This window comes from Staurois parvus, unplaced genomic scaffold (assembly GCF_062004578.1).
Source record: "Staurois parvus isolate SC_StPar_1 unplaced genomic scaffold, SC_StPar_1.0 ptg000469l, whole genome shotgun sequence".
Lineage (NCBI taxonomy): Eukaryota > Metazoa > Chordata > Amphibia > Anura > Ranidae > Staurois > Staurois parvus.
In genome coordinates, this window is record NW_028318265.1 from 256,323 (window position 1) to 280,998 (window position 24,676).

The 24,676-nt window shown below is 45.5% G+C and overlaps 1 protein-coding gene across 6 annotated transcripts in view; it reads right to left on the reverse strand.

The window, feature by feature from the left end:
- Positions 1-1,321: 1,321 nt before the first annotated feature.
- The window catches only part of LMO3 (LIM domain only 3), a 66,071-nt gene continuing 42,716 nt past the window's right edge, over positions 1,322-24,676 (reverse strand). For all 6 annotated transcript variants that reach the window (XM_089689090.1, XM_089689088.1, XM_089689091.1 and 3 more), the window contains exons 3-4: positions 8,701-8,826; positions 1,322-1,744 (exon numbers count right to left, since the gene is read on the reverse strand). In XM_089689090.1, coding sequence (XP_089545216.1) covers positions 1,639-1,744; positions 8,701-8,826 — 232 coding nt within the window. In that variant the 3' untranslated portion in view covers positions 1,322-1,638. The remainder of the gene's footprint in view (positions 1,745-8,700; positions 8,827-24,676) is intronic.

A 24,676-nucleotide genomic window follows, 5' to 3' on the forward strand; every position in this document is an offset into this window, starting at 1 on the left:
CCCCTCTATGTCTCCTTGGCTCAGTACACCCAGACCATTAATATGGTTTTAAACCTCTGCCATGAACACATCCTTCTATAGTGTGCACGTTTCTCTAGAGCACTAAGTGTCTTTTCTGTCTGTCTGCTAGTCATTCCTCTGCTATATTCATGACTCACTTCTGACAGGTTTTCCTGACACCAAGAGGTAAAAAGGGGACAGATGAGTTAGTTCCAGCATGCAGCCTGTAATTGATAGCCTCAGCTTTGTTCCTGTATGCCGTGTGAAGGGGGTTTGTCCCTTCCCTCTAATCAGCTCTCACTGGGCTCTTTAGAGTGCAACCCCTGCTTTCTGAAAGCTCAGAGAAGTTGTATAAATTCTGAACTCTGAACTGATGTAGAGATGAGAATACTACAGATAAACAGGTATAACTTATGCAGAAGGATTTGTTTTATATCTGTATATCGCCTGAAGCTAATCACTTCACTGGGTATATGTAAGAGTTTAGAACCACTTTAATGCTGGGAGATCCCAAATTCTCCTTGGAAAACCATGTGTGCTGTCCGGGCTGGTTATAATGGTATAAAGGCTGGCTAGTCACAGAGGTAGGAGGACTGCCCAGGGCAGTTGGCCAGTGAAAGCAAAAAGGGTCAATATGACATCCTTACTGTATGTGCCACACATATAGACAATGAGGACCTGTCTATACTCTGACCAATGTCTGTGGACTCCCTAACCCGCCTCCTGTGATTCCCAACTGCCATATTGTCACACTCTGACACTTTTCGGTTTTTGCTGATTTTCATTCATGTCAGACAAGGGGAATTCTTTCACTGAAAAATATGATGTCATCGATATTGTTGACCTTTCCTCCTATTGACTCATGAAATGTGTGACTTTTTAAGTGGACAGGTCCACTTTAAGTCAGTGTTTTCCCAGCATGTCCACCAGGCCTGGTTTTCTGGTGTCCGGGGGCACTACGGCTGTAGTAATTCCGGGCCTGGAGAAGAAAGGGTCAGAGAAGCCCACGAGGATCAGTCAGAAAGCAAATATGGGATGAGTTATATACTGAGAATCCATTTGTTGTTCTTATCTGCAGCTCTTAACCATCTACCTCCATCCCATGTAAAACTGTGAAAGTTACTGAGCATTCAGCAGTCCTGATCTATAACCAGTGTGTGAGAGATAACATTGTGACTGGAGAGCTGGAAAGTGGTCTGAGATGCGGTATCGAGAAAGGGGGGCACAGTCACAGTGAGTGATAACATGAAAACCTGCAGAATCGGACACCCATGTCCTCTGATTGCAGACCGGTGATAAAACACGGGAAGCGGAGGCCCTCTTATATAACCAACATGTTGTGCTCTTTAATTCTTTGTTCTAGAAAGTTCCAGCTCTGTAAAATTGCTGAAAAATCTGTCAGGCGGAATATACATCATCAACACTGATTGTACCAACAGCAACGATACAAAGAAAGCCACGACGGCACAAACGGTAACACAATAAAACTGTATCCCGTTTGTGTCAGGTTCGCTATGTACACATCGTCTCATGCCGATCACACAACGGGCGGAAGCGAAAGAAAACCGCAAACAAGAAAGTCTGTACAGGATTGTGGGCGGAGCACACCCAGCGTCCAATCAGGGCTCCCGCCATTTCTCAGCGCACCTGCGCCACATAGCCTTCCTTCAGCAGCCCCTCCTCGTAGTCTGTCTGGCACAGAATCATGTTATTCTTTAGAAAAAATTTGTCCCCAACACAAAACCTGAAAGAGAAGAAAATTTGATGAGTGATAATAAAGTGACAAGAAATTCACAGACAAAAAATACAGAAAAACAAAAAACTTAGAATATTCCTACAATGAGGAGAACTGCCACATCCTGAACAGAGAAGGGAATGCTGGGAGAGAAGGGGGAGCAGCGCATATAGGTCTGGACATATAACATCCTCAGAGCCGCACAGAACTCTAGACACAGTGCTCGCATGACAGACAAACTGCCAACATGCCAGGCACACCACCCACTTGTATCTAGTCGCACCATATTAATATATATAATGCAAAATAGAGTGCAATAAACTGCTACTCCCAATTATCCAAGCAGCGCTGTGTTAATACAAAAAACATATAATAAAAGTGAAATACTAAAAAAAGTGTCCAAAATAAAAGTCCACATGCAGTATAAAACTGAAAGTCCTTTGAAGTGCCACAAAAAAACAAACGTCCTCTGAAGTGAGGCACCATTCACCGGATCAAAATGCCTCTCATTTACATGATTGGCATATTGCGTTCAATACAATGCAGTGGGAATTGCGAATACATCGTTCCTTCAAAGGTCAGGGAAAGCTCATAATACATGTAAAGAAAGAAAGCATCCCCCAATGGCGAACTATGCTAAAAACACTGTCTTTATTTTCTTAAAATATCACTCACATTGCAACAAGGATAAACGATCATATCACAATTAGCGACACCAATTATATAGGGTAGAGCCCATTCCACCTCCTCTCACCCTGCTTGGGTCCTATGGCAAAGTTGGAAGGACGAAATGTGTTGGAGCATGGCTACATGGCAACCAGAAGTGACATCCCATCCGGAACCAGAAGTGATGTTTTGGAGTGGTGGAGAGGTCTGGGCAGGGTGAGAAGAGGTGGAATTATGAGAGCCGTTTTGACCCACTGAGTGCATACAACAGGGAGTGGTGTCTCATAGTTCATGTGGTGATCACCGGATTCACTTTTCAGGACGTTGGGTTTTTTGTGGCACATCAGAGGACTTTCAGTTTTATAATGTGGACTTTTATTTTTGTCACTTTTTTTAACATTTCACTTTTATTATATATGCTTTTTTTATGTAGCACAGCTCTTCTTGGAAGTTGGGAGTTGTAGTTTATTGCACTTTTTATTTTTCACTATTACATTTTGATATTTAGAGCAGCAGCAGTGATGGTGTGACATCTGTGTAGTTTTAGTTGTTTAACTGTTTTATGTGTTTACCTCCTGAGCGCAGGGTGAGGTGGATGGGCATTAATATATACACAATCTAAAGCACACACCAATTTCCTAAATCATATTGCTGTTCAGTTCTTGACTCCCATTTCTTCAGCTAAATTATTTTTCTCCTGCCTTTTCACTAAAGTTTGATCTGTGAAATATAATGGTATCAGATGGAAACCTGATCTTTTGTGACTATCACTTGTCCTCTCTGTCTGCTGTTTTCTTTTAATAGCCAGTGCAGGCGCTCTCCAAAAATTTCAAATAAAGGCAAATTTTCTTGCAAGATTAAGTTATGATATTGCAGTGGATGTTGCCCAGGGGAGGGAGCCGCCTTTAGGCTCCATGTACACTGGCTAAAAAAACGCAAGTGCTCTTGGCAGAAAAGAAATGCTAATTTTGAGTTTTTTTTGTACTAGCATTTAGGAGCATCCAGCATTTTTTTCTGTCTCTTAACCACTTTCTGTCCGGCCCATGTATATAAACGGCCGGACGGGAGCAGTGCAGGAGCGGGTTACTGTTCATAAACGGCGCCTGCCATTTTAGCCTGTGCGCGCTCCCTGGGAGCGTGCAGCACTGCGATCCAGTGCCTGCTGTGTCCTCCAGACACAATGGAACACCGATCGCTGTACGGGACTTCTGTGTGAGGTCCCAATCATGTGATCACTGATTGGCCAATCAGTGATCACATTAATAGTAGTAAGCAAGATGTCACTTCCTGACATCATTCCTTACTACATGTGAAATCTGTAAATGATCACAGAGGGCACATGGTACAGGGCTATTCACAACAGCCTTGTACCATGTGACAAGCTGTGACCAATCACAGCTCACACAGTATTTCTCAATGGCTGCAAAAATGCAGCCAGAGAGAAAGATACATTTTTGTTTTTACAGCCTTTATGGGTGTAAAAGCACTCAGTGTAAAAAAAAAAAAAATCTTCATCGCCCCCCACAAGTAGTAAGTACAGTGTCACTATGGTGACAGTATACTGCTAGGGTGACAGTATGCTAAAAAAACCCAAATAATAATATAAAAAAATTTAATAAAAATGTAAAAAATGTTTTTGAAAACTTATAATTTTTGGTTATAAACAAATTTGGGTTATTTTTTTTTACTAAAAAGATAGCTGAATACATTTTGGCCAAGATTTATGAAGAAAGATTATTTATTTGCAAAATTTTATAAGAAAAGCACTTTTTTAAAAATTTTTTGGACTTTTTCATTTATATAGCAAAAAAAAAAAAATCCCAGTGGTGAAGAAATACCACCAAAATAAAGTTTTTTCTGTCTCATAAACATGCTAAAAAATGAATATGGGTACAGTGTTACATGACCGCGCAATTGTCATTCAAAGTGTGACAGCGCTGAAAGCTGAAAATTGGCCTGAACAGGAAGGGGATAAAAATGTCTGGACTTGAAGTGGTTAAAAATGCCTCTAGACTACCTAATGTGCATGCACACATGGGATAACATTAGTTGCTTCTTCAGACAAAACTCCTCTAGGAGCAGTGTTTTTTTAAGCCAGTGAGCATGGAGCCTTTGGAATTTGAGTATAAAGTATAATGGAAAGCGGATGGGATCATCTGTGTGAATAAGACCTCCTTTGTAGTTCAAATAGTCTGAACCAATCTGGGGGATTTGTAACAATAAATGGTCATGTGAAGAAGCATTCTGAACCATGTTAAGGGGCACTCCAGATCAGGGACCCCTGTGGGGGTATATGGGAAATAACGGCTCTCACACATTTAAGAAAGTTGGATTCCAAAATGTTTCTCAGATATCAAACTTTTGTTCGGGATGGTGACTCTGCCTTCTTTTGTAGGAATGGGTTTGTGCTCATTGCGCCCAGCACTCATAATGGTGGATCCCACAGCAGGCCAGTTCAGCTGCATTAGCAGGAAAAGTATTTTCTGTAATTAAACCCTAAAGTGAGAGGTGACGGAGCTGCGCACAAAGGTGCTCACAACTTGCCAGATAATTATGTGCCACCACACAAACAATCATTTCACAGTGATTTGGCAGCTTTAAAATCTGGCCCACAATTTGCATCCAGGAAAAATGGCGGCATTTACAGTGACGGCTGACACAGACAGAGCCGCGTCTGTCTTAATTGTAACAGATTAACCTCAGAGTGGCCGCATCTGACCTACAGGGAATGCACATAATTGCACCATGTGGACTTTCATAGTGGTGGCTCACTAACCCACAGTAGATTGGCGGTGCTGAGGCTGCAATCAGGGAATTGTCACGCAGATTACAGAGAGTTTGGAAATCGGCTTTTATGGAGCCTTCAGAAGGAGATTTACATTTCTAAAGGCATGAACAATGGCGCCATTTACTTTCCAAGGAAGCTTCCATGAAGACAGCAAAGAACAGCGTGCCGGAAAAGAACTGAAAAGGATTTAAATTGTTCGTCTTTATTGTGTGATGTGCAGCTCAGAAACTCGTCCTGATTACCTTCAATTGGGCTGCAGCAAATCCCAAATATCACTACACAAACTGCCAGATGTAACGATGAAACGAGAAATAAAATCTGCCAACAAATAGAAAAGCCAAATCCCAGAATTCTGTGTGCAGAGCAGAGGCTTTTCCTGCTATTTATGGATTTGTGAGCCTCCATTAGCTGCCACTTTAGGCTAATAGCTTCTTCTGCAGTGACAATTGTCAGTGCTCTTCAATAGGGTTACCATACAGGAAGACGGTGGTGCTCGTGAAATATCATCCTCCGTTATTACACTTTCACTACAGACCAGTTCAGAACATCCCCACAAATACTTTAATAGTTACAAAAGACAAAAAGTGTCTAATTTGCTTCTTATGAGTATTCTATGTTTACGAGTGAAGACACACACCATGCACACACTATGTCTACAGAATAGCCTGGGCAGGGGTGGAAGTACATAGGGGTGACATTGGGTAAAGCAGGCCATAAATTATGCAATTTTCTTTCCTTCAGCCACAAGTTGAAGGAAATAAAATTGCTCAATTCCCCCCATCAACACAGTCAATGTTGATGGGGAATCCCTCCCACAGTGCTATTGTGTTCTACTGGCAGGGAGCACAGGGAGCCTTCCCCACTGGAAGAATACAATACTAACTGCTGGTATCTATAGCCATTGGCATTGATTGGGAAAAAAAAAAACTTGACAGGCTGGTTGTACCGAAGTCGATCGGTAGATTGACTTCGGTACAACCAGCCTACCCATAGATGGATTGAAATTCGACCAGTTCCAGCCAAACTTTCGATCCATAGATTGTAAGCTCTAAAGAACAGAGCCCTCTGTTTCCTCCTGTACCAAATTGTATTATAACTGTAATTTCTACCTTCATTTTGTAACACGCTGAGCAAACTGTTGGCATTATATAAATCCTGTATAATAATAATAATAATTTATACCTGGTTTAAGGCTGGCCCTTGATAAAGATGTCAACGACTAGGGATAGCACTGAGTAAGGTTTGTGCTTGATGAGGATGATTGGTTAGGGGTGACACTAGGTAAGTTTGCTGCTGGGTAGGGATGACACTGGTTACAGGACAGGTGGCACTGGGTAAGGTTGGTGCAGAGTAGAGATGACAGTGGTTAGGGGTGACACTGGTAAGGCTGGGGCAAGGTAGGGATGACACTGGTTACAGGACAGGTGGCACTGGGCAAGGTTGGTACCGAGTAGAGATCACAGTGGTTAATGGTGACACAGGGTAAGGTTGCTGCCGGTCACCGATGACAGTGGTTAGGGGTGACACTGGTAAGGTTGGCGAGATAGGGATGACATTGGTTACAGGACAGGTCTCACTGGGTGAGGTTGGTACCGAGTAGAGATGACAGTGGTTAATGATGACACTGGGTAAGGTTGCTGCTGGTCACCGATGACAGTGGTTGGGGTTGACACTGGTAAGGTTGGCAAGGTAGGGATGACACTGGTTACAGGTCAGGTGGCACTGGGTAAGGCTGGTACCGAGTAGAGATGACAGTGGTTACTGGTGGCACTGATGACAGTGGTTACTGGTGACACTGGGTAAGGTTGCTGCTGGTCACCGATGACAGTGGTTAGGGGTAACAATGGGTAGAGATGGCACTAGGTAAGGGTGAAATTGGTTAGGTGTGACACTGGGTAAGGTTGGCACTGGGCAGAGGTGAGATTGCTGCTTCTAAACTATGTGGTGGTCAGAAGGCCATAGTGGAGAAGTACACTTAGGCCATTGGCAGTCCAATGTACGATCCTCCCCTTCCCCTCCCATGTCACTGTGTCACTGTGTGGAGCTACCTAATGCCAGAACAAATGCTTCTTTTGGGTGAAAAGATTACAAACAGACATACCAGACCATACAGTGCACAGGGACCTCAGGCACACAACAGACCATGTGTACAGAGGCCTCCAACACAGTGGAGACCAACAACGGTTGGCTGCCCAGGGGTATCGTATGTACTCTCCAGCGCCTCAGGAAATGCACAGCCAAAAGGGAAGCCAAGGGAATCAGGACAGCAACAACTAAATGAAATGCTTCAGGGTGCAGCCCTCCTCAGACGTGGGGCACACACCTAGTGCATTATCCAAGGTTAATTGAAAGGTATAAAAGGTAAAAACATACTCACAGACGAAGCATGTATCTAAAAAGCATTTGCATAATGACGATGGCCACAACGGCAAGCAAGGTGTTCCAACTGTCAGTGCGGTCAAAAGGCTGACGCGTTTCGGGGACGAATCCCTTTTCTCAGAGCTACTGACCAGCCTGTATGAAGGTCAAGCGGTAAATAACCATGGCTAGATGCCTTGGGAGCAGAGCTCCACCTCCTCTACTTGTTATAGGGCGAGGAGTTGGAGGGGGTTATTTAAAGTGCAATATTTGGTAATTTTCAATAACGCATATAAATATACACATATATACAAATTACCATATATGTATATGTGTATGTGCATGTGTGTATACATATATATATATGCGTTTATAGAAATAAACCTTGGATAATGCACTAGGTGTGTGCGCCACCTGTTTATTCTCTATCTGGCTGCCCAGGGGTCTTATAATGGCTTAGATCCCCAGATATTAATGGCTGAACATTGAGCCACATCATTGGATTTGTATATTGTGTTTTGGGTTTCAGATTTTCCAGTCCAAACATATAGTACGGCCCACCACAGACATTTCCACTCACAGAGCATCCAAATGTCTCTGCTAATCCATCAGAAGAACATCGCTCTGCTGTGTCCGGTCACCATTTATGAAACAGACAGACGATGAGCAGATGCTAATTGCGCAGAACCAACTAGAGCCGCAGCTCCATTACAGAGCGCCAGCGAAGGATTCATTCTAATGAGAGTCATACATCTCCAGTCCACAATTTAACGCTGGATCTGGAATCTGATTGGACTGTCAGTATTTCTCCAGCAGTGGTGAGTGGAGCTCCACATGATGCCTCCTATAAGCTACTCACATTCTCCGATAACGGGATTCTCTCAGGATCTGAGAAAAACAATTGTGTCTATGGGACAGGTTGTAAATACTGTATGGAGTTGTGTATGTTCCCTCTATATAGGATATTGTGTTTTGATGCTCTCTGCCATGCTGTCTCTCAATAACCTAACCGCATCCACTCATACATTTTAGATGCCATGATCCTCTGTTACTAGATGAAGTGGAGGATTTGCCTGGTACATCTGACCCCATATGCCCAAGATTTTCAGGGGCAATTACTAAAAGTTTAGCAATGTTTATAAAGTGAACCAACCTCTGATTACACAGCTGACAGGCAAAGCAGTCCAGATGGTAGACATTGTCCTTCGCCCGCATCACCATCTCGAAGGCTGGAATTAGTTTGCTGCACGCCGCGCAATTTCCCGTCACCCCGAATAACCTGAAGGGGAAAAAGAAGTGGTCATTGAAGAAGTCCAGATCTGACATAATGATCTGTTCAAAATATGTCATCAGATTTTTATAACTGGTAGGTGAGCGGGGGCTGGGGAGTCATGGAATAAAGTACAATAGAAAGCACAGTATGACATATGACATGATATAATACCATATAGAGAGTATCACATGATATAGAACACAGTATAGAGAGTATAGTATATAAATAATAAGGTATAGAGAATTTATAATAATGTATAGAGAGTAAAGTATGATATATAACATGGTACCTAAACACCTAAAGAGGGTAGGGATAGGGGGTGGTAAAACCGTAGGATTTTACTGCCCCCTAACGTCACATGTGAATGAGCCCTAAGAGTGCCGCTGCTGGAAACAACTAAGGGCTCATCCATAAGTGCAGCAGACATTGCTGCTCCTCTGCAAAGTGATCCAAGTGTGTTTGACAGGTGGTGAGGAGGTGATATGTTGTCTCCTCACCACCTAATTTAAACCAATGATTGCCATGCAATGCACACAATTGTGACACGGTAGAGGTTTAAATCAGGAGTGAGAAGGTGACACTGGCCGAAACTATGCCCGGAGATCTTTGACTTCTCCCATGTTGTTCAGGTAGATCTCCACCTATTTAAAGTTGCCTACCCCTGATATAGAGTGTATATCTCAAAGTACAGAGAGTATAGTATGATATGCAAATCTCTATAAAGAGTATATGCAATGTATAGAGAGTATAGTATGGCATAATACAGTATAGAGAGTATATAACATTGTATACAGAATATAGTATGATTTATAACACAATAGAATATAGTATGATATAGAACACAGTATAGCAAGTATTATATATATATATATATATATATATATATATATATATATATATATATATTGATGTATAACAGTAGTGAGAGAATAATATAATTTGTAACATGATATAAAGTGCATATAACAATGTATAGGGAGTATAGTATGATTTAGAACATGGTATAGAGAGTATATAACAATGTGCAGTGACTATTGTATGGCATATAACACAATGTAACACAATGTATGGATACAGTATAAGGCGTATATATACAGTAACTATGTATAGAGAGTATAGTATGACATATTACACAGTATAGAGAATATTTACCATTGTATAGGGAATATGGGATAATATATGATGCAGTAGAATATAGTATGATATAGAACACAGTATAGAGAGCATTTTTAAACACAGCATACATTATAATATGATCTATAACAGTATAGAAAGTATAATTTGATATAGAATACAGTTTAGAGCATATGGTATGATAGAGAACATGGTATAGAGAGTACAGAACACTGCATAGAGAGTATAGTATTCTATAAAACATAGTGGAGTATAGTATGATATAGAACACAGTTCAAAGAGCATATAACATCGATATTGGGAGGAGGTGGTGGTTACACTTAATGGGCTTTTACTGTAGAGATGAATCTATCCATAGATCCACTCATATGTCTATTGGGTTACAATGACTCTTTCTCTTCAGAGCCACCTTTGCTGACCACTGTGGCACGTGCTCTCTTTGTGGCCTATAGACAAATTGCTCTAAGTGGACCTTTCCATTTCCCCCAACCTTATCTGATGTTAACAAATGTATCTCCTATGAAAGAAATACCTACTTCCTAAGGCCCCATTCACACCTGAGCGGTTTGTAGCGTGAAGCTTGAAGCTCCAAAACGCTCGGGGAAAAAAAAAAAAAATCAATATTACCCTATGGAGATAGTTCTTATCTCCACTCCAAGTCGCCTGAAGCAGAACACCTGAAACTCTACTTTTGTAGCTCAAATTGGGCAGATTTGCATTTTTATTCTCATAAAAAAGAATAAAAATGTGCGTTTGGTGTGGTTTTGCGTGCTTTCGCATGTTTTAACACGTGTTTTTCTGCTCAAATGAAAATATGTTAAAAAATATTGTAATAATATATGAATAAATAAATGTAAAACAAATAAAATAAATACACATATAAATAAAAAATCATGTTAAATAATAAATAAATAATAATTAACCCCTAACCTTAAAAAAAAAATATTAATAATAATAATAGTCACCCGAACCAAAAATACATTATTAATATTAATAATAATACATTATTGTTATTATTTCATAACTTTTTTAAGGCTATGGGTTAATTATTATTAGTTTATTACAAGTATTTATTTATGATTATTTGTATTTATTTGTGTATTTATTTTAAATGTATTTATAAAATTATTATTATTAATAATGTATTTTTGTTCGGGTTTAGGTGTTTATTATTATCCGGTTTCCTCCTACACTACAAAGACATGCTAGGAGGTTAATTGGCTCCTGTCTAAATTGCCCTAGTATGTTTATGTATGAATGTGAGTTAAGGGCCTTATATTGAGGGTTAGGGACTGATGTGAATGTGCAATACTGTACATGTAAAGTGCTGTGTAAATTGATGGTGCTATATAAGTATCTTTAATAAATAAATAAAACAAAATACCCAAAACAAATGTATTCGGGAATGTGAGTTTTCGCAATCTGGATATGTGAATGGGGCATGACCAGGGGCGGACTAACCATTTAGAAACTCGGGCACTTCCCGAGGGCCCAGGGTCAGTAGGGGGCCCCATGAGATGCCCCTGGTACCTTTTTCATAGGCTTTTTTGAGTTTGGGCAAGGACACAGGGGCCCCATGATCCCCTATTGCCCGGTGGCCCCATGAGTTGTCAGTCCGCCCCTGGGCCTCACAACTCAGTGTCTCCATCCACTCCCACCTATGTACTTGCATAAAGATAGCCATACACTATGCAATCTGATTGTATAATGTCTGTACAATTTCCTTAAGAGTTAAAAGAACTATGGAATGGGAGGACACACCTGAACAATATATTCAATTTGTATCAAATCAGACAGGTCCTCATACTACACAGCTGATGGTAGTTCTAAAGGAGACACAATCTGATTGTATAGAAAGTGGGTGAAAGGTGTGGTCCAGAGTGGTGTAAAGTGCTGTGTAAATTGATGGCGCTATACAAGTACCTGAAATAAATAAATAAATAAATAATAATTAAACAAAAATTGATCTTTCTGGTAACTAAGAACATTTTTCCAACAAATCTCTTTAGCATTTTTCATCTAAACAGTTGACATTGGCTCTCAAAAGCAGTATACTAATGAATAGAAAATTGAACAATCGTTCCAAATCCAGATATTTTCATCCGATTTTCTAATAACGTGTATTAGGCTTAAGACGTTTTTGTTGGAAAGTCTATCCATCTCTGGGCAGCTTTAGCGATTTGGCTTTGACGTTGATCCTTATCTAGCATTAGACAATAGTGTGCCGGTGTATCATTGTACAGAATCTCCAAAATGAAGCTGGGACCGCTGCAAGGCCAGCACAGCCTGCATCTGTGTAAACAAGGGTTTGTTCACAGTGTGGGCATTGCACTATATTGTCCAACACCGTCATAATGCAAGGACAGTAGAACACGCCGGGGGTCATTCACAGCAATATGCTGCTTTGTCATGTGCTTAGGGGACGTCTTCACCAGCTGCATTTAACAAAAGTACAATGTATGGCAATGTGCCATTGTGTGCCATATGAAGACACAGAGCACGTTGCTTTTTTTCTCCAGGTGTGACCTGACATAAAACGCATTCATCCCATAGATATGAAAAATGCAGTAAAGCAGCACAATGAAGGAAGCTGTTACAATATAAGTTAAATATGAAAAGCCGTTAGCTAGACACAATGCGCACAGAACGCTGATCTGTAAACACCTAATCAGGGATGGACTGACCATTTGGAAACTCGAGCACTGCCCGAGGGCCCGGGGTCAGTAGGGGGCCCCATGAGATGCCCCTGGTACCTTTTTCATAGGCTTTTTTGAGATTGGGCAAGGACACAGGGGCCCCATGATTCCCTATTGCCCGGGGGGCCCCAAGATTTGTCAGTCCGCCCCTGCACCTAATGTAAGTCAGTAACAGGCGCCAAATAAAACCCACACACTACAACAGTGGCCAACGTATGGGGGAACACAGCATAGGTATGCTGGAAACAATCATCATGAAGAGCTTTGCAAAAGCACAATGATATGAATGTGCACAAGTCAAAGGAAATGTTCTCTGTCTTCAGTCATGTTTTAAAATGTACTTTCACATTTGTCTCAAGGTGGTTTTAGGTTTGTATACAGTATGTAGTAATAAGTAATGCAGCCAAGGGAGACATTACCTGTGTGAGATGCTGCACAGAAATGCCCGTAGCGAATAGGGAAGAATGGAAATAGCGCAGGGCATACATGACTAGGCCCAGAGTGGTGTAGGGAACGAAAAGGGTTAAATTTAGCTCCAGGGGGTGGGGAATTGGTTGGGGAATTACAGGATTGGCAGATGTGGAGTGTAGGAGGGGTCTTTGGCACCTTAGGGTGCGGGTTCTGCGGAAGGGGCGTCAGTGGAGCTGGACGTGTGCAAGGACCAGAGCTTCATGTGAGCTTGGTCCTGAAATTCCCCCCCCTTTTCTGACCTGCGGCTTGGAGGACATTGTGGCACAGCTGCGGGCGGCGGCGGGAGAACGAGGTATGGACTGGTTGCAGGGCCGGGTCTCTGATCTGTTGGGAGACCCGGGCTTGTCACCAGCAGCAGGGGGGCGGGTGCGCCCACGTGCTCGGAGGTCTAGGCCTCCGGAGCGCTTCAGTCCGGCCCCGCCCCCTGTTGGAGCTCAGCGCCACAATGGGAGCCCCCCTCCGGCCCCGCTGGCAGGGCGCTCACTTGCCTCTGCTGGCGGAGGTGCCAGGAGGAATCCCCGGCGATGGGCCCCTCCCCCCCGCCCGCACGGCAAGGAGGAAGCAGAGTGAGCTCGGCGGGCGGGGTTTCGCGGGGTAGTCCCTCCCCCCCGCCCGCACGGCGCAGAGGAGGCAGAATGAGCACGGGTACCGACTCCTCCGCTGACAGGCTGTCTGTCAGGGAGGGAGCTCGGCGTGGGAGACGTTCAGCTGCGGCTGCCGGGCTGTCCCCTGATGCGGCTGGTGGGCCCCCTGGACAGTCGGGAGCTGGGGCTCCAGGAAGACGGAGGAAGAGGTGCAGCGCTGGGCGGAGTGCTGCAGGACGGAGCCCAGGGACGGCGATGGGCATGGCTGGTGCCCAGAGGTGGAGTCAGGAGCGGCACAACCCTGCAGGACCCGTGGCTCCTGGGAACGGGAGGCCATCCGGACGTCGAGCTGTGGACGAGAGGTCGGAGGGCGAGCTGTCGGAACCCGATGCGGGGGCGATGGCTCGCCGCTCTTCATCGGTGGAGCGGGAGCGCGCGGCTGATGGGGCATCTCCTGGGCAGCCTGGTGAGTTATCTGTTCCTGTGTCTGTCTCCCTTTCTTCTGCGTTGCGGGATCTGCTGGGGGGCGGTCAGGCCGCCCCTGTGGGTGCGGCCTCGGCGGCGTGCGTTGGCGGCTTTCCCCTGTCAGGTTTAGGTGGGGGTCTCGGGGAGGTGGTTTCCGGTTTGCGGGACTTGTTGCGGCGGCTGGAGTGGGACGGTGTTGGGACCCCTGGGCCTGCTTCTGCGTGGCTCCCGCCGGCTGGTGGGGACGGGCTCGCGGTTCCTGGACAGGACAGTGGGGTGGTGCGGGGCCTAGGGGTCTCTTCTCCGCTTAGTTCTGGGACTGGGGTGGTTACCGCGGAGTCTGGGGTTATGGGCTCTGCGGTTCCTTCCGCGAGTTTGGGGGAGGGTTCAGGGGTGCCCGGACCTGTCGGCGTGGCGGACGCTGCGAAGGGGGAGGTGTATGTGTGTTTTGAGGGCCCCTTGGGTGCGCATTTGCAGTCGGCCGTGCGGGAACAAATTTGGAAAGGGGAGTATGTGGACATATTCACGCTCTTGCCTTTGGAGCGTTTTCCGTTCGATGGGTCCCGGGTGGATGACGGTAGAAGGGAGGATGCGGAGCAGCGGCGTTTTCGGCTTATCCCCCGTACTTTTGCGAACTGGTTGCAGGCTTTCACTATCATGGCCAGTGTCATTGGGGAGAAAGCTCCGGAGCATTGCTCGGCGTTGTTCTGTTACCTGGACGCCATTAGTGAGGCTCACAGGGTTTACGGCGGGTCTGCGTGGCTTCGGTATGATGAGCAGTTTAGGCAGCGGAGGGCTGTTCGCCCGTCGTTGCGTTGGGACCATAAGGACATTGGCCTCTGGATGCGGCTCATGGCGCCGCCGAGGGCCCCTGGTCAGTTTTTTCAGGGCGGGGCCGGTGGTTCGTTTTCCCTGGGACAATCGGCCGCCAAGCGTAGGGGTTTCTGCTGGCAGTTCCAGGAGGGCACTTGTCATTTTGGAGGGTCCTGCCGGTTTAGGCACGAGTGTTCCGGGTGCGGTGGATCCCACCCTTTCTCGCGCTGTTTCAGGCGGGGTAGAGGCCCTCCCGGAGAGCCTGCGGGTAAGAGGGACGACGCCGGTGCGGGTGGAAAGAATGGGGCCTTTCTTAAATAGATATCCTGATCGGGCTGCGGCGGTCCTGCTGGCGGCTGGTTTTTCGGAGGGTTTTCGCATCCCCTGTACTTTGACTTTGGTCCCCCCCTTAGCTCGGAATTTACGGTCGGCCTTGCAGCATGCTGAGGTGGTTTCAGCTAAGTTGCGGAAGGAAGTGGGGTTAGGTCGTATGGGTGGTCTGTTTACTTGTGCTCCGTTTGCGGATCTGGTAGTTTCTCCCTTGGGGGTTGTGCCTAAGAAGGAGCCGAATGCGTTTCGGTTGATTCACCACCTGTCCTTCCCTAAGGGGGGGGTCGGTGAATGACGCTATAGATCCAGAGTCGTGTTCGGTGTCTTACACGTCCTTTGATGCGGCAGTTTTCTGGGTTCGTCGGTATGGGCGCGGCGCGCTCATGGCGAAGTCAGACATTGAGTCGGCGTTCCGGCTGTTGCCGGTTCATCCGGACAGTTTTCGTTTTTTGGGTTGCCGTTGGCAGGGCGCGTTTTACGTTGATAGGTGTTTGCCCATTGGGTGTTCTATCTCTTGTGCGTTGTTTGAAAAGTTCAGTTCGTTCGTGGAGTGGGTGGTTCGGGATGTTTCGGGATGTTTCGGGGGTGAATTCGGTCATCCATTATTTGGATGATTTTCTTTGCGTGGGTCCGCCGGCTTCTGGGGTGTGCACGGTCTTGCTTGCTACGTTGCAGCACGTTGCTGAACGTTTCGGGATTCCTTTGGCGGCTGACAAGACGGAGGGTCCGGCTTCGGTGATGACTTTCTTGGGCATCGTTTTGGATTCTGGCGCAATGAAGTGCCGGCTGCCTGCGGAGAAGCTGTTGGCCCTTCAGGGTGAAATTCGCGCGGTTCAGGGGAAGCGTAAAATTCAGCTGCGGCCCTTGCAGTCATTGTTGGGAAAACTTAATTTCGCTTGTCGGATCCTGCCGATGGGTCGGGTGTTCTGCTGCCGGTTGGCGGCGGCGACGGCGGGAATTGCCTCCCCTTTTCATTTCATTCGGCTGACTCGGGAGCATCGGGAGGATTTGCAGTTGTGGCACACCTTTTTGGATTCTTTCAACGGGCGGGCGCTTTGGATGTCGGGTCCGGTTAGTAATTTTGACTTGGAACTGTTCACGGACGCGGCGGCTTCTGCGGGATACGGGGCCTTTTTCCGGGGTCGGTGGAGTGCGGCCTCGTGGCTGGCTTCCTGGCGGGAGGCAGGTTTTCTCAGTAACCGGGCGCTGTTGGAACTTTTTCCAGTGGTATTGGCGGTTGAGGTTTGGGGGGAGAATTTTCGGAATCAAAAGGTGCGTTTTCACTGCGACAATTTGGGGGTGGTTCAGGTCATCAATAGGGTCTCGGCTTCTTCCCGACCGGTGGTGGCCCTGCTTCGCCACTTAGTGTTGCGTTGCTTGCAGCTGAATGTTTTTCTCCATGCGGTACATCTCCCTGGGGTTGACAACACCTTGGCTGACGCTTTGTCTCGTTTTCAGTGGGACAAATTCCGAGAGTTGGCGCCGGCGGCGGAGCAACACGGGGTTCCTTGTCCCGACTGGCTGTGGGAGATTGCCTTGGAGTCGTTGCGGGCTGGATCCGGCGGTCGGTGAGTGAGGCGACTTGGTCCGCTTACTCTGCGGTCTGGCGGGAGTGGCTGGATCTGTTGCGACTGGTCGCTATTGATCCCTGGGGGCCGGAGGTGCGTCTGGCAGTGTTGTACTTCTTGGCGCGGAGTTTGGAGCGGGGGGTGTCAGTGTCCGCGGTGGATCGCCGACTAGCGGGATTGGCGTTTTTCTTTAAGTTGCAAGGGTGTCTGGATTTTACTAAGGATTTTTGGGTTCGACAGGCTCTGCGTGGTTATCGGAGGGCTCATCGTTGTAGGGATTCTCGTCGTCCGGTGTCATTTGAGTTGTTGGGGTCTTTGTTTGAGCGTTTGCGGACTGTGTGTTCTTCGGATTCTGAGGTGGGTTTATTTCAGGCTGCCTTTGCGGTGGCCTTTTTTGGGGCATTGCGGATTGGGGAGCTCGTTAGTCCGTCCAAGTCGGTTCTTGGGGGGTTGTTGGTGGAGGAGGTTGTGTGCTCCGGTGATTGGGTGGAGGTTCTGGTCCGTCGGTCTAAGATGGATCAATTGGGCAGGGGTGCGAAGGTGCGTTTTTTCGCTCTTCCGGGTTCACTGGTGTGCCCGGTTCAGGCGGTTCGGGAATTTTTGTCCCGTCGCCCTGGGGGGCGGGGGTCCTTTTTCAGGCACGTTGATGGATCCCCTTTAACGCGTTTTCAATTTGTGGCGGTTTTTCGCCGGTGTTTGACGGCTGCAGGTTTAGATGCGTCTGTGTATGCTTCGCACTCGTTTCGGATCGGGGCTGCTACGGAGGCGGCCAGGTGGGGGCTGTCGGAGGATGTGGTGAAGCGCATTGGTAGGTGGGATTCCCAGAGATTTTGCCTGTACGTTCGGCCGCATTTGTTGCGGGCTTAGTGGGCGGTCCTGTGTTTTGGTTTGTTTGGGTTGTGGGGGGTAGTTGCGGTTCTGTCCCTGTGCTGTATTGTTCTGGTGGTATTGTTTCTTTTCTTTTCAGGTGGAGAGGTGTGCCTGGTGTGGATCCTGGGTCACTCGTATGTGTTTTGGGGGGCCAGGCGGGCTGATGTTCGGCCCAATGGCAGGCAGCTGGGGTTGGATAGAAGGGAGGTTTGTGTCCGCTGGTTAGGTGTGCCGGGCATGTTGTGGAGTCGTGTCGTGCCAGAGGTGCGGCGTTTTGCGCGGCTGGATAGACCACCGGATGTGTTGGTGATTCACGCGGGTGGCAACGATTTGGGGGGTAGGTCCATGCGGGAGCTGGTTAGAGACGTCAAGCTGGATTTTCTTCAGTTGCGGTGGGAGTTTCCGGGGATGGTGGTGGTGTGGTCTGACATGGTCGCCTTCTTGGCGCTTGGCGCGGTTGGTGGAGCGGCTCAACAAGGCCAGGATTAAGGTCAACCGGGAGGTGGGGCGCTTTTTTAGTTGCAATGGAGGGTTGGTGGTCCGGCATGTGGAGTTGGAGGTGGATACTTGGCAGTACCTTCGCAGTTATGGAGTGCATTTGAATGCGGTGGGCACGGATTTGTGGTCCCTGGAGCTGAAGGACGGCATACTACGGGCGGTTCGTTTGTGGCGTGGCACGCATGGGTAAGGGCTTACCCAGCGTGCTGTGGCGGTTGTTGGTCTTTGGAGGCGGTTCTCATCTTGGAAGGAAAAACAATGGTGTGGGACCCCATCCGTGGTATGGGGGGCCCGGTGGATATTCCCAGTTAACCAAGGTTTAACTGGAAGGTGGTGGTGCTGCACTGCGGACGGTATGGTTGTCTCCGAGCTGGTTGGTTGCGGCTGGAGGCCTAGTGTATAGGGTTGTCCGCAGGTGCATTTTGGATCGTTTGTGGGTGCCTTTGAAGACCAACAACAATTCTTTGGTTTCCGTTAAGGAACGGTTGATGTATGTAAAATGTGAAGTTGTTAATAAAAGGCCATGTTGGCCATTTACTCCAAATGGTGTCATGTTTTTTGTAAAGTTTATTTGGTTAAGGGGGGTGTGGAGTGGTATGGATAGGTAATGGTGGAAGTAGGAGTGGACAATCCTATCTATGGTGCATTAGTCATGTCAGAGGTACCTTTTGCTCGCGTTCCAATGGAGGGATTTTAAAAAATCCTACCATCAGAACCAGAATCTGTCCCAATAAGTAGCCCTGGAAATGTCTTCTGCAATGACTGACATTGACAGTGACATCATGACTTTGCTACTGAGTGCTTCTCAACCATTCACAGGAAGTCTTGTAGTAAGTAACAAATTTTTAACAACAATTACAAGGCTTCTTCTAATATGCTAAAGTGGAGATCATGATGTAATCTGCCCACCTCGGCCAATAAGAGGAAGCCTTGTATTTATTTATCTTAGATTGTAAGCTCCAAGGATCCCTCTTGTATTGAACTGTATTGTTGCTGTATCGTCTATATTGTAAAGCGCTGAGCAAACGCTTGGCGCTGTATAAATCCTGTATTATAATAATAATATAAATAAAAGGCTTCCTGTGAATGGCTGAGACACACTCAGCTTGACTCGATTTTGTTCCGGTAGCAGATGGTCCCCGTACAGCATGGTATACTGTATATCACTGATACAATGCTGACAGTGGCTGCATCAATTAATAAAGGAGATTGTTTGGTCCAGCTTGGCCCAAACTTACTGTATTTAATGTTAACCACTTCCCATCCGTCCCATGTATATAAATGGCCAAACGGGAGCAGTGCAGGGGCGGGTGGCCATTTATAAAAGGCCTCCCCGCCCCCTGCTTGTGCGCGCTCCCTGGGAGCGCGCAGCACTGCGTTACGGTGCCTGCTGTGTCCTCCGGACACAGTGGAACACCGATCGTTGTACGGGACCTCTGTGAGGTCCCGATCATGTGATCGCTGATTGACCAATCAGCGATCACATGAAGAGTAGTAAGCAAGATGTCACTTCTGACATGATTGCTTACTACGTGTGAAATCTGTGAATGATCACAGAGGTCACATGGTACAAGGCTATTCACAACAGCCTGGTACTATGTGACAAGCTGTGAAAAAACAGTAATTCTCAATGGCTGCAAGAATGCAGCCAGAGAAAAGGAGAAATTATTGCTTTTACAGCCTTTATAGGTGTAAAAGCAATCAGTGTAAAAAAAAAAATCTTCATAACCCCCCACAAGTAGTACAGTGTTAATATGGTGACACTGTACTGCTGGGGTGACAGTATGTAAACCCCCCCCCATAAATAAATAATATAAAAATAAAAAATAAAAATGTAAACATTTTTTTAAAAAAATTATAATTTTTGGTTATAAACTAATTTGGGTTATTTTGTTTTTTACTAAAAAGATAACTGAATACTTTTTGGCCAAAATTTATGAAGAAAGATTATTTATTTGCAAAATTTTATAAGAAAAACTATTTTTTTCTAAATCTTTGGACTTTTTCATCTATATAGCAAAAAAAAAAAAAATCCCAGTGGTGAATAAATACCACCAAAATAAAGTTTTATCTGTCTCAAAAAAATGCTAAAAAGATTCATATGGGTACAGTGTTGCATGACCGTGCAATTGTCATTCAAAGTGTGATAGCGCTGAAAGCTGAAATTTGGCCTGGATAGGAAGGGGGTAAAAGTGTCCAGACTTGAAGTGGTTAAAGGAAACCTGGATTGGGGCTTTAAGGTGAGGGCTAGGGAGTGATATTTATCATAATTTACTGTGTCTGTACTGTGTTGGCAGATCTTAATTATCATTTGAAAACTACTGTGTATGTGAACACGGTCCTTATGAAGGGTTAAAGATCTCAAGGCTTGGGCAGTACACTTTAAAAAAAAATGTCCATCAATCTGTTCCCTAATTGCAGACTGAAAGAGTCCTTAGTATACACATGCTCCAAAAAATAACTAGAAAATGGTAAGAAATATTTTTTTAATTATTTAAGTATGGTGAATGGGAACACACATAAACATATAGTGGGGATTTCTCAAATTTGATTGCAAAGATGAAAACCCACTTTTTAGTTGCTGTTTCACAAGGGCTTCAACTTGATAAGAGCAGTGTGAACATAAAACTTTTATGAAACTTTCTGAAAGCTTTGGCAAAGCATTTGGCAAGCTTCGAGAAGTTTTCTCTAAACCTATAAAGCACCCTTCAGCTCCTGTTTGGTAATGTTGTACACATATCTTAATGGAAGTTCTGTCTGTCACTTTTAAAAGGATCATCAGGATTTATGAAAAAAAAAAAATCAAAATCAGCAGCTACAAATACTGTAGCTGCTGACTTTTAAAAAATGGACACTTACCTCTAATTTGCTGAAGTGGAGATCATGATGTAATCTGCCCACCTCGGCCAATAAGAGGAAGCCTTGTATTTATTCATATAAATACAAGGCTTCCTGTGAATGGCTGACACACTCAATACAATGATTCAGCGCCATCCTCACTTGACCAGTTCATCCCAGTCCTGGCATGTTTACTAAGGGAAGCTGGCTGTGACTCCTCACTGCTTCAGAGCCAGATTCCCACTGCTTATGCGTGAGCTACGCTGTGCTTTATTTATTTATTTCAGGTACTTATATAGTACTGTCAATTTACGCAGCGCTTTACATATATATTGTAAAGTCACATCAGTCTCTAACCCTCAAGGGGTGTACAATCTAAGGTCCCTAACTCACATTCATACATACACATACTAGGACCAATTTAGACAGGAGCCAATTAACCTACCAGCATGTCTTTGGATTGTGGGAAGAAACTGGAGTACCCGGAGGAAACCCACATAGGCACAGGGAGGACATGCAAACTCCAGGCAGGTGGTGCCATGGTTGGGATTTGAACCAGCGACCCTAGTACTGGATGCGACATGTCCAAGAAGGCTGCAGGCAAAGGAGGGACGAACTTCTGCTCAGATCTTTTGCTAGGTGATCCGAGTGAAAAGTCAATCAGTGAGCGAGTCAAAACAAGGCACAAGCTCCCCCCAAAAAAATAATTCAATTCAAACGTGATATAGATGGGTGGAGGGGGGTGGAGCGGAGCCTCCCTTTTGGGTGAAATTCTGCTTTATCCACTTGGTAACTGCGCTGTAGACGAATGACGGCTACAGTGTGGTTACCCAGTTCTGGGAGGGCGTCATATGACGTCCTCCCAGAACGCAGCCTCCCGCATGCCCCTAGAGGCACGTACCCAGCGATCCCCATGATCGCTGTGTTCTACGAACACAGCTGATCATGTGATGAGGTAAAAGGTCAATCACAAAGACCTTTTACCATGTGATCAGCTGTGTCCAATGACTCAGCAGATCACAAAGTAAATACAGTTGCTGGTTATCAGCAGCACTTTCCTCACGCTGTTACAGCATGAGGAAAGTACTGCCGATAACCAGCAGATGTCAGAGGATATGGGCACTGATCATCAGGGCACTGATCATCAGTGCCCTGCAGTGCCGCCCAGCATTGCCTAGCAGTGCCTCCCATCATTGCCCAGCAGTGCCACCCAACAGTGCCTCTCATCATTGCCCAGCAGTGCCACCCAGCAGTGCAACCCATCAGTGCCTCCAGTCAGTGCCATCAGTCATTGCCGCCAGTCAGGGCTGTCAGTCAGCACCGCCCATCAGTGTAGTCCATCAGTGCTACCTATCAGTGCCCATCAGTGCCTCCTCATCAATACCAACCAGTGCTGCCTCATCAGTACCACCTCATCAGTGCAGCCTATCAGTGCCCATAAGTGCTGCCTATGAGTGCCCACCAGTGCTGCCAATCAGTGCAGCCTCATCAACGCACATCAGTGAAGGAGAAAAATTACCTGTTTGCAACATTTTATAATAGAAACCAAGAAAAACCACCAAACGAAAGCTCTAATTGTTGAAAAAAATGATAAAAATTTCATATGGGTACAATGTTGCATGACCGCATAATTGTCATTCAAAGTGCGACAGCGCTAAAAGCTGAAAAGTGGCCCGGGCAGGAAGGCGGTATAAGTGCCCTGAAGGCAAGTGGTTAAACTATCTGCTACTAGGCTTCAGCAGGCTTTCAACAAGCTTCAAGTACTGCTGAAGCTTGCTAGCTTGTTTAAAGGGGCAATCATCACTCCTATTAGGATCTGTGTGCTCTGCAAATGCTTTTCAAAAGCTTGCTGTTCACATTGGCCTAAATTCAAGCAAGATACAAGGCAGAAACCAACTGCTATGGTTAATTCCCTACCTATGCCAGGAAAACTGGACCCAAAACCACTGTTGAACCAATTTTCAAAGTACAAAATAGTAAATAATTGTGTGAACCCAGAGAGCCAACCACTGTTGGTTACCAACAAGAAAAATAAACTCCATTCTGGACAGCTGAACATGGGAGGGGCTGCAACTCCAACAGAGGATTGAGTATAAAATAAGGAATAAGTATAAATAATGGGATCTGCTAGTAAGCCTTGTTAAATAGAGAGTGGTCATCTACTACACTGGACCTAGTCTTTCAACTAATTCATCCACCCAAGACATTGCATAGGCATCCATTCGGTAGGGCTTCACAGTCACAAGGGTGCCAGGGTCTGTAAGAATTACAGACTATTACATTAGTAAGGTCTGGCCAGCTTGAAAACATTTATACATTTCTCTGGAAGAGCATCTCGGCCTAAATTTATGAAGAACAATTATTGATTTGCAAAATTTTATAACAGAAACAAAGAAAAACTTTTTTTTTTCATTTTCAGTCTTTTTTTGTTAATTTAGCAAAAAATAAAAAACCCAGTGGTGATTAAATACCACCAAAAGAAAGCGATAGTTGTGTGAACAAAATGATAACAATTTAATTTGGGTACAGCGTTGCATGACCATGGAAATTTCATTCGAAGTGTGAAAGCGCTGAAAGCTGAAAATTGTCCTGGGCAGGAAGGGGGTCAAAGTGTCCAGAAAAACTGTAAAAGCATGACATGGCAATATGATATAAAGCCCTTAGAAGACTCAGCAACCCTAATGAGGTTGAAAATGGGAGTAGGGGACAAAACACAATCTGAGGAATTACTCTGAGCCTTAATGGCATGATGTAGCTGTATATAGTGAAGATACATGGTGTTTTTTTTTAAAGTATTTTCCAAAACAATGTATGAAGAAGCACAATAACAACATAGAAAGCAGCTCATATTATACCATTTAAGAAATATACCAGAGCACTGTAATGTGAGATATGCAGGAAATTAGCAGAATTGGCAGTTGTAATATACTGAAGATTTCATGACTAGTACAAACTTTAACAGAAATGATAGTGCCGAGTAAGTATGCTCCGTGGTACCAGTTGTAGACGCCTCTTCAAGAGTAGGGGGAGTGAGGAGGAAGCGCCAAGCGATTTGTAGCAGAAGCACTAAAATGGGGAAGAAGGATCTGAGAACAGCCAAAGTTGTAGAGAAGAAAATCAAAGGAAACAAGGAAAGAAGACAGCAGGGGGTGCCTGGGGTGGGCAGAGAGAACAGGGAAGGTAGAAGGGAGGGAGTGGAAGTGGTCTCACGTGGGCCAGCGGTCTAAGGGCTAAAGAACTGCTGCTAACGACTTCAGACAGTGAGCAGAGTTCAGTCGATGTTCAGGATGTTATAAGATATCCAGGGGTCCCAAACTTTCAGAAATTTAGACTGGTAGTCTTCGAGAATGGAAGTGAGCTTCTCATGGACCATGATTCCAATTACCTTTGTTGAACCTTGGCAAAATTGAGGAATGTTTTTTTTCCAGGCTCTGGCTAACTTTTGTCGAGCCTCTGGGGAACACAAATCCCACCAACTTTCTTTGATGTGCATTGAGGGTTGCTTTGGGGCATGACCACCACATATGAAGAGTGCAACATTCCAAAACAAACTCAAAAGCACACTGGAGAGGTAGCGGGAAGAAATTTT